General features: G+C 45.4%; 1 protein-coding gene across 1 annotated transcript in view; it reads left to right on the forward strand.

Moving 5' to 3' along the window:
- The window catches only part of PNPLA4 (patatin like phospholipase domain containing 4), a 101,302-nt gene extending 99,351 nt beyond the window's left edge, over positions 1 to 1,951 (forward strand). The window contains exon 7 of the mRNA XM_043895529.1: positions 1,809 to 1,951. Coding sequence (XP_043751464.1) covers positions 1,809 to 1,868 — 60 coding nt within the window. The 3' untranslated portion in view covers positions 1,869 to 1,951. The remainder of the gene's footprint in view (positions 1 to 1,808) is intronic.
- The last annotated feature ends 11,116 nt before the right edge of the window (positions 1,952 to 13,067 follow it).

Genomic DNA, 13,067 nt, shown 5'->3' on the forward strand with positions numbered 1-13,067 from the left:
TGAGTGACTGAACTGAACTGAACTGTGAAGTCTTTTTCTCCCTGTCCCGCAGAGGATGGAAAGGCAGTTTAGGGAAGTAAATGGGTCAACTTAAAGGCCCACCATCAGAGCTCGCTTCTTAACCACACCTGCCTAGCTCCCAAGTTCCTGTTTCTTTGCACCTCCCTCCCACCAAAGCCGAGAGACAAATATAAACTACACGGTGTTATCAGGCTTGAGGTTTGCTTATATAAAAATGGGACTTTTTTATCATGCAAAAACTAGGCACTAGAATGCACATCTATTTTTAGGAATAGCTATTATATACCAAAATAATATAAAATATCATGGTCTGTATTCATCTAAGAAATGATAGGGCTTCCCAGGTGGCTCAGTGGTAAAGAATGCATCTGCCAATGCAGGAGATGAGGGCTCAATCTCTGGGTTGGAATACCCCTTGGAGAAGGAAATAGCAACCCACTCCAGTTTTCTTGCCTGGGAAATCCCATGGACAGAAGAGAATGGTGTGCTGCATTCCATGGGTTCACAAGGACTTGGACACAACTTAGTGACCAAACAACAACAACAAGAAATGACAACGTTATGGGGAGGTGAGTGTTGTCATGACATTGTGATTCCTTGATAATAATGCTTTCTGTTATTAAAATGTGTTCCATAGACGGCGTTTGCATCCCTGCCCCCAGCCAAATCCAAATGTTGAAATCCTAACCTGCTATGTATACAGGGATTAGGATATGGGGCCTTTGGGAGGTGGTGAGGCCAAGAAAGTGGGGCACTTATGAATGGGATGAGTGCCCTTAATAAATAGACCTTGTTATTGAGGGCCTTGTTTAATGAGTGTCCTTAATAAACAGAAGAATAAATCTTCCCACACAGTAAGAAGGTTTTGAACTTGGAAGCAGGTTCTCATCAGACTCTGGGTCTGCTGACAATCTAATTTTGGACCTCTGCCTCCAGATAACTGAAAAATAAATGTTCATTGTTTATCAGCCACCTAGTCTACGGTATTCTTTCATAACAGCCCAGATGAACTAAGACAAAGGGTTTGGGTTTTTCATAGGTTAGGGTACAAACCATCTGTGAAGAGGTTTAGACCTACACTGGGCTCATATGTTCCAAATGGACTTACTTTCTCTCCATGTCTAAATCCATATTGGAAAAGAAAGGCACAGATTCCCGAAAATAAAGCTAAAATGGTTAGTTCTCTAAACACTTATGCCTGTGGAAAAATGTATTTTCACTTTTGTGAGACTTATTTCTTCATCTGTGTGAATCATGTACCCCAGTTTAAAGATGCACAAAAAACAATGCAGGGAGAATGGTAAGAAAAAAAAAAGTAGGTGGAAAATAGGAGGAGAATGAATTTAGCTAAAGGTGGGCAGTTGATGTAGTGAGAATCTGGTTAAATAGTGAAAGTGAAGGGCCAAACTAAAAATAATCAGCCAACATACACATTAACTGGGACAGCGAGTTAACTACACATCTTGCATGCAACTCAGGTCAGGTATATTGTGTTGGCAAACGGGAGGACGTATTCGAATATCACACAGTAATAAAATTGATCGTTCTAGCTCCAAATCATAGAAGGTTACCTCTAAGGATTTCTATTTTGGGAGATAGAGAAAAAGTGGGGGGGAAAGTCATTTTATGAGAGTCAGTGGTTATTTTATACCACAGGTTTTGAAATTCTGTCTCAAAACACCGTACTATTATTCATAACTGTTTTCAAAATATTCATTTCTCTTACTGAATAAAAGTATTTGTCTACATGAAGCAAACGTAAAATAATTTTTTTTTTTTTACCTAAGGAATCAATATTGAAGCCAAATGAACGTGATAATGGACCACATACAATCAAAACCGAATAAAACAACTATAGAATATCACCTTCTCATTTGGTTAGCTTTAGACCTTACAGATGGTACAATCAATATGAGCTTTGCAGCAATATCATCACTGGATGAGATATGGGACCTTCATGGCAGAATTATTGCTCAATTATTAGGTGTGATTTGAAAGAAGTAAATTCAAGCTGCTAGGCATAACATAAATAAGATACAAGGATGTAATATACAATGCAGGTCATAGAACTAATACTTTATAACTTTAAGTGGAGTGTAACCTATGAAAATGCTGAATCACTGTTATACACCTGAAACTAATGTCATGTTATTAATCAACTGTACTCCAAGAAAAAAGTTCCTATCCTTGATAATATGATACTTAGTATTAGCCATTTATTGAAGGCTCTGAGTACAAACAAATGTATTGATTGCCTGTGTGAATACTGTTTTAATAAACTTATGTGTATGAACTCCTGCAGTCCCGAGGGTAGCTTTTCTTCTCCCCCGCTTCTATTTGCCATGAAGTGATGGGACCAGATGCCATGACCTTAGTTTTTTGAATGTTGAGTTTTCAGCCAGCTGTTTCACCCTCTCTGTTTCACCCTCTTCGCGAGGCTCTTTAGCTCCTCTTCACTGGGCTGGCTTTTGGGGAGTGGACAAAAACAAATGCAGGAATCAGACAGGTGGACGCACTGAAGAAGACGATTCCAGGCAGAGGAAGCCCCTAGTGATGGGGTCTATGCACGGGAATCAGTGTGACATCTTGGAGCAATGAGTGGAGTGAAAATGTCACGGTGGAGTGATGGGCTTGCAGAGGTGAGTTCAGGTAGGTCCCGGAAGGGCTTTTAGGATGAGAGTTTCCCTTGCGTGGAAGTGTGAATGAAGTATCAGAGGGTTGGCAGCAACAGTGATACAGTCATCCCAATGGTAATTTTTGGTAAACTGATACTGGGTTGTGTAAGCGTGTTGACAAGAGACCCCCAGGGAGCTCTCCTAACGACAAAGATGGAAACGAGGCTGGCCTGGAGAGAGACGCCACTGGAAGGAATGAAGAAACCCAGGAAGAGTCTGAAAGTAGAGTGGACAGGGCTGGTGGATGGAGTCTACGGATGGGTGTGGCAACAGACAAGGAAAGGAATCCAGCGTGTGAGTCTGGGTTCCCACCTGACACACGGTTTCCGGGGAAAAGAGCGCTTGAGTGTCTCTGAGTTACGGAGTCCCGTAGCTTTGTTTCGGACGTCTTCCTGTTGAGTTGCCCCGTAGGCACTCCGAGGGTTGAGATCAAATAAGTGGCTGGATACAGGATGTGGGAAACAGAGACGAGAATTTGGGCGTTCTCACGATGTCAATACTATATATAACACTGCCTGCAGAGACAGAACAGACAAAGGGGAAATGATGCTACCTGGTGTCTCAGACAGTAAACAATCTGCCTAGGATATAGGAGATGCAGATTCGATCCCTGGGTAGTGAAGATCTCTGGAGGAGGGCATGGCAACCCACTCCAGTATTCTTGCCTGGAGCATCCCATGGACAGAGCAGCCTGGTGGGCTACAGTCCATGGGGTCACAAAGAGTCGGACATGACTGAGTAACACTTTCACTATCATGATAAACGCTACGCTATCACAGTAAATGTTCTGTCTCTGAACACCCAGACAAGGACAAAGTTGAAGCACTAAGAAGTCCACCATGAGAACTCAGACAGAGGAAGAGATGGCAAAGGACTTGAGAAAAAGCTATGCAAGCATGTGGTACCACTGGAGTTGAGAAAATGTGTGCAGGACAGAAAAGGATTCATGAAAAGAGGATTAAATGGAACTGCAGCACTGGAGAAGGAAATGGCAACCCACTCCAGTATTCCTGCCTGGAGAATCCCAGGGACGGGAGCCTGGTGGGCTGACGTCTATGGGGGTCGCACAGAGTTGGACACGACTGACGTGACTTAGCAGCATAGCAGCTGAAGAGTTTAAGAGGACTTCCCCGATGGTTCAGCAGTTAAGAATCTGCCTCCCAGCGCAGGGGACATGCGTTCGATCCCTGGTTGAGTAACTAAGATTCCATACACACCTGGGGACAGCGAAGCCCGTGGGCTACAACTATTGAACTCACATGCCACAACTACCGAAGCCCTTGCACCCTAGAGTCTGTGCTCCACCACAAGAGAAGACACTGGAATGAGAAGCCCACGCAACACAATACAGAACAGCCCTCACACAGCAAAGATGACCCAGCACAGCCAGATAAGTAAATATTGAGGGCTTCCCAGGTGGTTCAGCTGGTAAAGAATCCGCCTGCAATGCAGGAGACCCTGGTTTGATTCCTGGGTTAGGAAGATCCCCTGGAGAAGGGATAGGCTGCCCACTCCAGTATTCTTGGGTTTCCCTGGTGGCTCAGCTGGTAACGAATCCGCCTGCAATGCAGGAGACCTGGGTTTGATCCCTGGCTTGGGAAGATGCCCTGGAGAAGGGAACAACTACCCACTCCAGTATTCTGGCCTGGAGAATTCCATGGGTTGAAGATGCTTTTTAAAAATAAATTCCCTTGATTTAACCAAATAGAAGTTAAAAGTATAACATTAAAATATATATACATCTCTGTTTTGGGTTGGTGTTTTGTGTGTGTGTGTGTATGAAAGAAAAGAATCTCCACTATTTGAAAAGCTCTTGAAAAAAGTCTCTCCCACTGGGGCAGCATGAGGAGTCTAATTTTCCTGGTAGCTTTCCAAAGAGCGAGATTGAAGTTATGAAACGGGTGTCTTTATTTTCTGGAGCTGACAGAAATAAGTCAAGGGCAAGGTCATCCTTCCAAAGCCACCCCCCACCCCATCGTCTGTACACCTTCCAAGTTCATCTTTCTTTGCTGCGAGTCCAGAGAGGCTACCTGATCGCTAATGGTACCCTGTTACCCTATTCACTGCCAGGTGGGTTGTTACCTTTGGTTTCCCGGGTGACCATGTCAAACGAAAGCCAGATGGCAACTCAGTCTGCTGGAAGACATCACAGAGGGGCCCCGAGAGGGCCTGCCTGACAATTACGCATTTGCTAAAGTCTCGTCAACATCGTCTAACTTTCCTGCTAAAGCACCATCTTGGGATAAAAAACTGTACTGATCAGCACAAGCTGTGTAAGAACAGAATCCTTTGGGCACGCCGTTAAGCCACAGATTCAACGACCGGTATTTACCTGATGCTGTTTAACCATCTCATCCTCTGCCACCCTCTTTTTCTTTTGCCTTCAACCGTTAGACTGACTCAGTGGTCATGACTCTGAGCAAACTCTAGCAGATAGTGAAGGACCCAGGAGCCTGGTGTGCTGTAGTTCGTGGGGGGTTGCAGAGAATCTCAGTCGACTTAGCAACTGAACAACAATAGCAACGTTTTCCCGACACGTGTCCCCAAGTGCACGTGGCCATTCTCCCGGACAGACGGGAAATCAGGCACTTCTCGGGGAGACATAGAAGGACACTACATCATCGGTGTGCAGGAATAATCTGGTCTACAGCAGCGGTCACTGGATTTGAAGAAGTGAAAAGTGAAAGTCGCTCAGTCGCGTCCGACTCTTTGCAACCCCGTGGACTATACAGTCCATGGAATTCTCCAGGCCAGAATACTGGGGTGGGTAGCCTTTCCCTTCTCCAGGGGATCTTCCCAACCCAGGGTTCGAACTCAGGTCTCCTGCATTGCAGGCAGATTCTTTACCAGCTGAGCCACCAGGGGAGGACTCACCAAGAATACTGGAGTGGGTAGCCTTTCCCTTCTCCAGGGGATCTTCCTGACTCAGGAATTGAACCAGGGTCTCCTGTATTGCAGGTGGACTCTGTACCAACTGAGCTTTCAGGGAATTCCTCGCTGGCTTCTTAACAGACCAAATGTCCCGTCTACACTGAGGTGGGCTGGTGTCATTCTGGGGCCGGTTTATACTCTGACCTTCTGGGCCTCCAGCCTGAATACCAGGAGCTTGCAGGGGACGCAGGGGCCAAGCTCGGCCCCCAGGACACGTGGAAAGGAAGCCTTAGTCCCTAACCGTGATGCTTAGATGGAGCGTGAGGGTCCTGCACTCGATTGCGGAGAGAGCGAGGGCAGAAACTGTAACCCGGTCCCCAACGACCCGTGTCATACCAGTCACGAAACCCCGGCGCTCTGGTACGCGGGACGGGACTTCTTCCCCAACAGGCTTCTCACAACTGTGGAGTTTCAGCACTGTTGTACACCTTAGATGTTCCAAAGTAAGAAGCCACACGATATCTAACTGTATCGCCGAAATCCCGAAAGGCAAAGAAGGCAGTAAAAGGAGCCTATGATATCTTTACCAGAGATACTTTGTTTTCTTGCTGTTCATCCAGTCACTCAGTCGTGTCCGACTCTCTGCGGCCCCGTGGACTGTAGCCCGCCAGGCTCCTCTGTCCATGGGATTCTCCAGACAGTAATACTGGAGTGGGTAGCCATTCCCTCCTCCAGGGGATCTTCCCGACCCAGGAATCAAACCCAGGTCTCCTGTACCGCAGGCAGATTCTTTACCGTCTGAGCCACCAGGAAAGCCCATATGCATGCTCATGTTTTGAACCAGTGCTCACTCTTAGGAAAAAAAAAAAAAAAAAAAAATGAAGGATTCTCAACAGCTCAAACCCGCGTCAATCAGATCTACGATTAAGAGGAAGATTTAGCGCATGGGAAAACAGCAAGGCTTGTTTAGAAGTCAGGGGCAACTGAGAGCAGCTTAATTTACAAAATACACAAACAGCTCATACGACTCAACAATTAAAAAAAAAAAACCTAAAAAAAAAAAAAACCCAATAGAAAAGTTGGCAGAAAACCTAAAGAGAAATTTCTCCGCAGAGGACATACAGATGGCCAATAGGCACATGAAAAGATGCCCAATATTGCTATTTATTAGAGATGCGCAGATCAAAACTATAATGACATAACCACCTCACACCAGTCAGAATGGCCCTCATTAACAAGCCTGCAAATTATAAATGCTGGAGACGGTGTGAAGAGAGAATCCTCCTACATTGTTTGCGGGAATGGAAATTGGTGCAGCCACTATGGAAAACAGTTTTGAGGTTCCTCCACAAACCAAACAGATTCACCATATGATCCGGCAGTTCCACTCCTGGGCGTATATCCAGATAAATCTATGATTCAAAAAGATACACGCATCCCTATGTTCATTTGCTGTTCAGTCACCCAGTTGTGTCCGACTCTACGACCCCACGGGCTGCAGCACACCAGGCCTCCCTGTCCATCACCATCTCCCGGAGCTTGCTCAAACTCAGGTCCATCGAGTCGGTGATGCCATCCATCTTGCCCTCTGTCGACCCATTATCCTCCTGCCTTCAATCTTTCCCAGCATCAGGGTCTTTTCCAATGAGTCAGCTTTTCACATCAGGTGGCCAAAGCATTAGCACTTCAGCATCAGTCCTTCCAATGAATATTCAGGACTGATTTCCTTTAGGATGGACTGGTTGGATCTTGTTGTTGTTCAAGGAATTCTCAAGAGACCACCACAATATTGTAAATTAATTAGCCTCCAATTAAGATAAATAAATTGATTTTTTTTTTTAAAAAAGAAGAATCTTTTCCAACACCACAGTTCAAAAGCATCAATTCTTCTGCACTCAACTTTCTTTATGGTCCAACTCTCACATCCATACAGACTACTGGAAAAACCGTACCTTTGCCTATACAGACGTTGGTCGGGAAAGCAATATCTCTGCTTTTTAATATGCTATCTATGTTTGTCATAACTATTCTTCCAAGGAGCAAGTGTCTTTTAATTCCGTGGGTGCAGTCACCAGCTGCATTGATTTTGGAGCCCAAGAAAATGAAATCTGACTCTGTCTCCACATTTTCCCCATCTATGTGCCATGAAGTGATGGGACCAGATGCCATGATCTTAGTTTTTTGAATGCTGAGTTTTAAGCCAGCTTTTTCACTCCCCTAAGTTCATAGTAGCGCTATTCACAACAGCCAAGACATGCAAGAAACCTAAATGTCCATTGACAGAGGAATGCATAAAGATGCTGCAGTATATATATACATTGAATATTTCTCAGCCACTAAAGAGAACAAAATAATACCATTTGCAGCAGATGGCTGGACCTAGAGATTATCATATTGAGTGAAGATATCTCAGAGAGAGACAGATACCATATGATCACTTATAAGTGGAAACCAAAATATAACCTAAATATGAATAACCTAAATATGAATATAATCTAAATTTTAAAAGAGTAGCCTCCGCTCACCCTAACTAGAGAGAAACCCTCACGGGAACAAAGACCCGGCACAGCAGAAAATAAATAAATCAATGCAATTATTTTTTAAATTATTTATTTTAATTGGAGGCTAATGACTTTACAATAATGTAGTGGTTTTTGCATACACTGACATGAATCAGCCATGGGTGTACATGTGTTTCCCATCCTGAATCCCCCTCCCGCCTCCCTCCCCATCCCATCCCTCTGGGTCATCCCAGTGCACCAGCCCCGAGCACTTGTCTCATGCATCCAACCTGGGCTGGCGATCTGTTTCACATATGATAATATACATGTTTCAATGCTATTCTCTCAGATCATCCCACCCTCGCCTTACCCCACAGAGTCTGAAAGTCTGTTCTTTACATCTGTGTCTCTTTTGCTGTCTTGCATATAGGGTCATCGTTACCATCTTTCTTAAATTCCATATATATGTGTTAGTATCCTGTGTTGGTGTTTTTATTTCTGACTTACTTCACTCTGTATACGAAGTTCCAGTTTCTTCCACCTCATTAGAACTGATTCAAATGAGTTTTTAAATAGCTGATTAATACTCCATTGTGTATAAGGACCACAGCTTTCTTATCCATTCGTCTGCCAATGGACATCTAGGTTGCTTCCATGTCCTGGCTATTGTAAACTGTGCTGTGATGAACATGGGGGTACACGTGTCTCTTTCAATTCTGGTTTCTTTGACGTGTATGCCCAGCAGTGGGATTGCTGGGTCGTATGGCAATTTTTTTTTTTAAAGAATGAATCAGGATGCAATTCATCAGAAACCCCTGCAGAATTCAGTGCTCCTAAGAACAAAGATTCAGTTACCTGAGAAGCTTGGGTTCTGAATTTAGGCTGACATGTGTGAATGATCTGTGGACTGCTAAGCCAGAGAGAGATTACAGCACAGTAGATTGTTAGTTGCTCAGTCGTGTCTGACTCTTTGTGACCCCGTGGACTGTAGCCCACCAGGCTCCTCTGTCCATGGGATTCTCCAGGCAAGAATCCTGGAGTGGGTTGCCATTTCCTCCTCCAGGGGGTTTTTCTGAGCCAGGGAATGAACCTAGGTTTCCGGCATTGTAGGCACATCCTTTTCCATCTGAGCCATGAGGGAAGCCCTAAAGAGAGGCTCATGGAGCTCATATTTGGTTTTGCTCATAAGAGGAAATATACATGTCTGTTTAAAGACACCTATCTCTTCCTTCCCCTCACCCCCTGCCACCTTCCAAGCTAAAATTCTAGGAATGTTTTATTGTGTGAGCTTTTATGAGTGACAGATGACCTGGACACGGATTCATTGGCAAAGTTACAAGAACTCCACTGAAATAGGGATCTCGCTGGGAAAGAGACGGCCGGAGGAGAAGGGGGCGACAGAGGATGAGGTGGTTGGATGGCACCACTGACTACATGGACGTGAGTCTGAGCAAACTCCGGGAGATGGTGAAGGACAGGGAAGAAGCCTGGCGTGCTGCAGCCCATGGGGTCGCAGACAGTCAGATAGCACTTAGCGACTGAAGAACAAGATAAGACACGTGTAGAATATCAACCTCTCTGTTGACACATTCTTGACGATCCAGGAAGCGTGCATTGGTGAGATCCAGAGACAGCCTGCTGACTCCACAAAAGATGGCACACTTTTCCCCCAATCATCTGCAATGTCTCACCCTATTCCTTTTTTGTTTGTTTGTTTTTTGTCTATTTTTTTCAGTCTCCAGACACACCTGTCTAACCAGGTACAACATTCCCCTGGCAATAACAGAGTTCAATCTTTCCTCTGTTTCAGCACTTTCTCTATCTGGTATTTGGGTAAGCCGTTTGCCAGGGAGGAAGGAGAGTAACAGGACAACTTCTGAGTGCCTTTCTTTCTTCTTTAATCCCTTCGGAGAGACTCCATCAGCAGTGAGCTGGGTGACTCATTCTTGACAACTCCACGTGATTGCCAGGGGGGTTGATTTTCTGTCCTTGCTCCGAGGAGCCCCTTCCTTATTCAAACTGCTTTTCTCAGCCAGGGCCAGAGAATTAATGATATTCACCGCCCCCCCCCAAACGTCCCCTTCTGTGTGAATACAGAACATAACGAGGACACTCTTATCCACATCTTCTGTACACGTTCTGGGTTTCATCAGCAGCCCCGCAATACTTCCTTGTCCTTCTTTGATGCTTTAAAAAAAAAAAAAATTCTTATGGAAATGACTCATTCCTCAAGCTCTGTCATTGGCGTGGCCCCCCGGAGCCCACAAGAGCATTAATATCAGGAACAAGGATAGACATGGCCTCATGCAAAGCACATATTATTAGTCTGTGAGAGACCAGACTCTCTAAGCCTCAGTCAACTGCCTTCTGGGAAGAACTGATTAAAAAAAAATTTTTTTTTAATTTTAAAGAAGGGCAAAATTGGCACAAATCTCTGCCTCCAGACCAGGCGGTAGGAAATCATTTTACCGTAGCTGAATGCACAGAACCGAACACTGTTAAATGTGGAGTGGGGAATGACAAATTGGAAATAAACTTTGGGACTTGAGCCCACTGCAGGAAATGAGCTGACAGACCGCTATGTAATGACTCCAGGAATATCTGAGCCTTTCTTTAGCATATGGAAAGAAAGGGGGAGTGGCTGGCCGCAGTGACACCCTGGTGCATTCATAGATGACGAGGAAGACTAGAGTAATATTCAAAATGTAACTGACAGTGGGGGATCTGGCGGCTTGCTGCTCAAAAGCCGATAAAGAGCAAGGCTGGTGGAAAGGACACTTAGCTATATTTTGGATACCAGCAGTGGTGGGGTTGGGTGGATAGAGAAATGGACTTCTATCCAAAACCTGGCTTCCGGTCACTGACAATTGGGGGTAAGAGCTTTTACAGACAGGGAAGGGGGCTTCATGCGGAAACACCACAGTCAGCTCTGACAGTCATCCTGAAATGGGTCATCGGTGGTTTGCCCGGCGTCGTCTTTCTTGTCTCGGGTACAGTTAATCTTGAGTTCCTGGAGGAGGGCATGGCAACCCACTGCAGTATTCTCGCCTGGAGAATCCCACAGACAGAGGAGGCTGCCGGACTATAGTCCATGGGGTTGCAAAGAGTCAGACAGGACTGCAGCGACCGCGCATACAATCTGCAGTTCCGAGGTCACGTTGTTCCCATCTCTTTGAGGCCACTTCTCGGAAATGAGGCTACTGACATCGAGGCTACAGTCTGATCATCGTGGAATTCACTTCTCCACCCTGTGGGGCTTCAGTGTCTGCAACGCAGCTCAGAGGATGATCTACAGCCCGTGAATAGCAACCCAAGCTCCTTGATTTTGCTTAATGACTAACCTATTATTATTTGGTCCCCTTTGACTGTTTTCCTTTGTTTCTGCACGTCCTCATTTCTATGATTACACTTTTTTTTTTTATCTCCAGCTCAAGAGCAGACTCTCCTCTGCATCTCATCTGCGGGTTGCGAGTTGACGGCCATCCTCATCTCGGTCCAGAATGCAGCTAAGTTTTTATCTGAAATAAAAGCTATTCATCCAAAAATACAGCTGAGGTTCCTTCCCCCCCCCCCCACCCCCGCCTTGCTCTTCATTGGCTTTCGAGCAGCGAGCCGCCAGAACCCCACTGTCACGAGCTGTGAACCTGTGCCTGGGTGTCGATGAGAAGAGTCATCGCCCTTTCTCCATTAACGCATGTGTGAGTCTGTGAAAAGGCATTTTAAACTGCAGGCACTGTGTCCACACGAGAGGGTTCAAGGGTTTCAGCCGTAGGTATACATATGTCCCCTCCCTCTTAAACCTCCCTCCCATCTTCCGCCCCATCCCACCCTTCTAGGTTGATACAGAGCCCCCTGTTTGAGTTTTCCTGAGACATACAGCAGAGACAGCTGGGCATCTTTAAGGCACTTCTCGAACGTTCAACCTGTCTCAGTCTGTGGATGAATCTGGCAGCCGAAGAGCACTTCCAGACGCGGTGACCATGTTCATGGAGAGACCTAACCTGCTATTTTAGATGAGAAAAATCGCAGCACTTTTTCCGACAGGCTGTCCCAGAATTCTCGTATCATCCTTTCTAGAGACATATTCGTCCTTTATTTTCACTATAAGCCTTTTATTTATTTTTTAAAAGATTTTTTTTTGATGTGGACCATTTTTGAAGTCTTTATTGAATTTGTTATGATATGGCTTCTGTTTTATGTTTTGGTAGTTTAGATGCAAGACATGTGGAATCATAACTCACTAACCAGGGATCGAACCCACACTCCCAGCATTGAAAGGTGAAGTCTTAACCACTGGACCGCCAGGGAAATCCATGCAGGCCCTTTAGACCATGGTAATACTCTCAGGAACATTCCATTGTGGGGCTTCCCTGGTGGCTTAGTGGTAAAGAATCCGCCTCCAAATGCAGGAGACGCAGGTCCAATCCCTGGGTCGGGAAGATCCCCTGGAGGAGGCAATGGCAACCCACTCCAGTATTCTTGCTTGGGAAATCCCATGGACAGAGGAGCATGGCGGGCTAAAATCCATGGGGCTGCAAAAGAGTCAGACACAATTTAGCAACTAAAACAACAGCAATGACAAAGCTCTGTTGCATAGATTAGATCTAGTGCTTGGAAAATTACCCACATTAATGCTTGAGGAAACCCCATCTTAAAGTCATTTCAGGTACCTTGACTCCATCCTGAGGCTCTTGGCTTGTTTATAGCCAGTCTGACTGGTCCCTTCACGGTAGCACTTTTAATTATCACTGTTGACACTCGAGCCTTACGGAATCATCTTTCATCCTTCTAAACAGGCTTCCAGCCTCACCTGATGGTTCTGCCCTTTACCTCTGGAACTGGGAACCCCTTGGCGACGCCGGGGTCGGAAGCTCACTCTTCTACCTCTGCGTGGACCTTCGTTGAAGATTTAATTAATGTTTATGACTTTGACCACCATCAGGGGTGTTCTTAGGCCAAATGAGAGAGGAGAAATTTTACAGCGTCTCCATCAGCTTCT

This window comes from Cervus elaphus, chromosome X (assembly GCF_910594005.1).
Source record: "Cervus elaphus chromosome X, mCerEla1.1, whole genome shotgun sequence".
In the NCBI taxonomy this organism is placed as follows: Eukaryota; Metazoa; Chordata; class Mammalia; order Artiodactyla; family Cervidae; genus Cervus; species Cervus elaphus.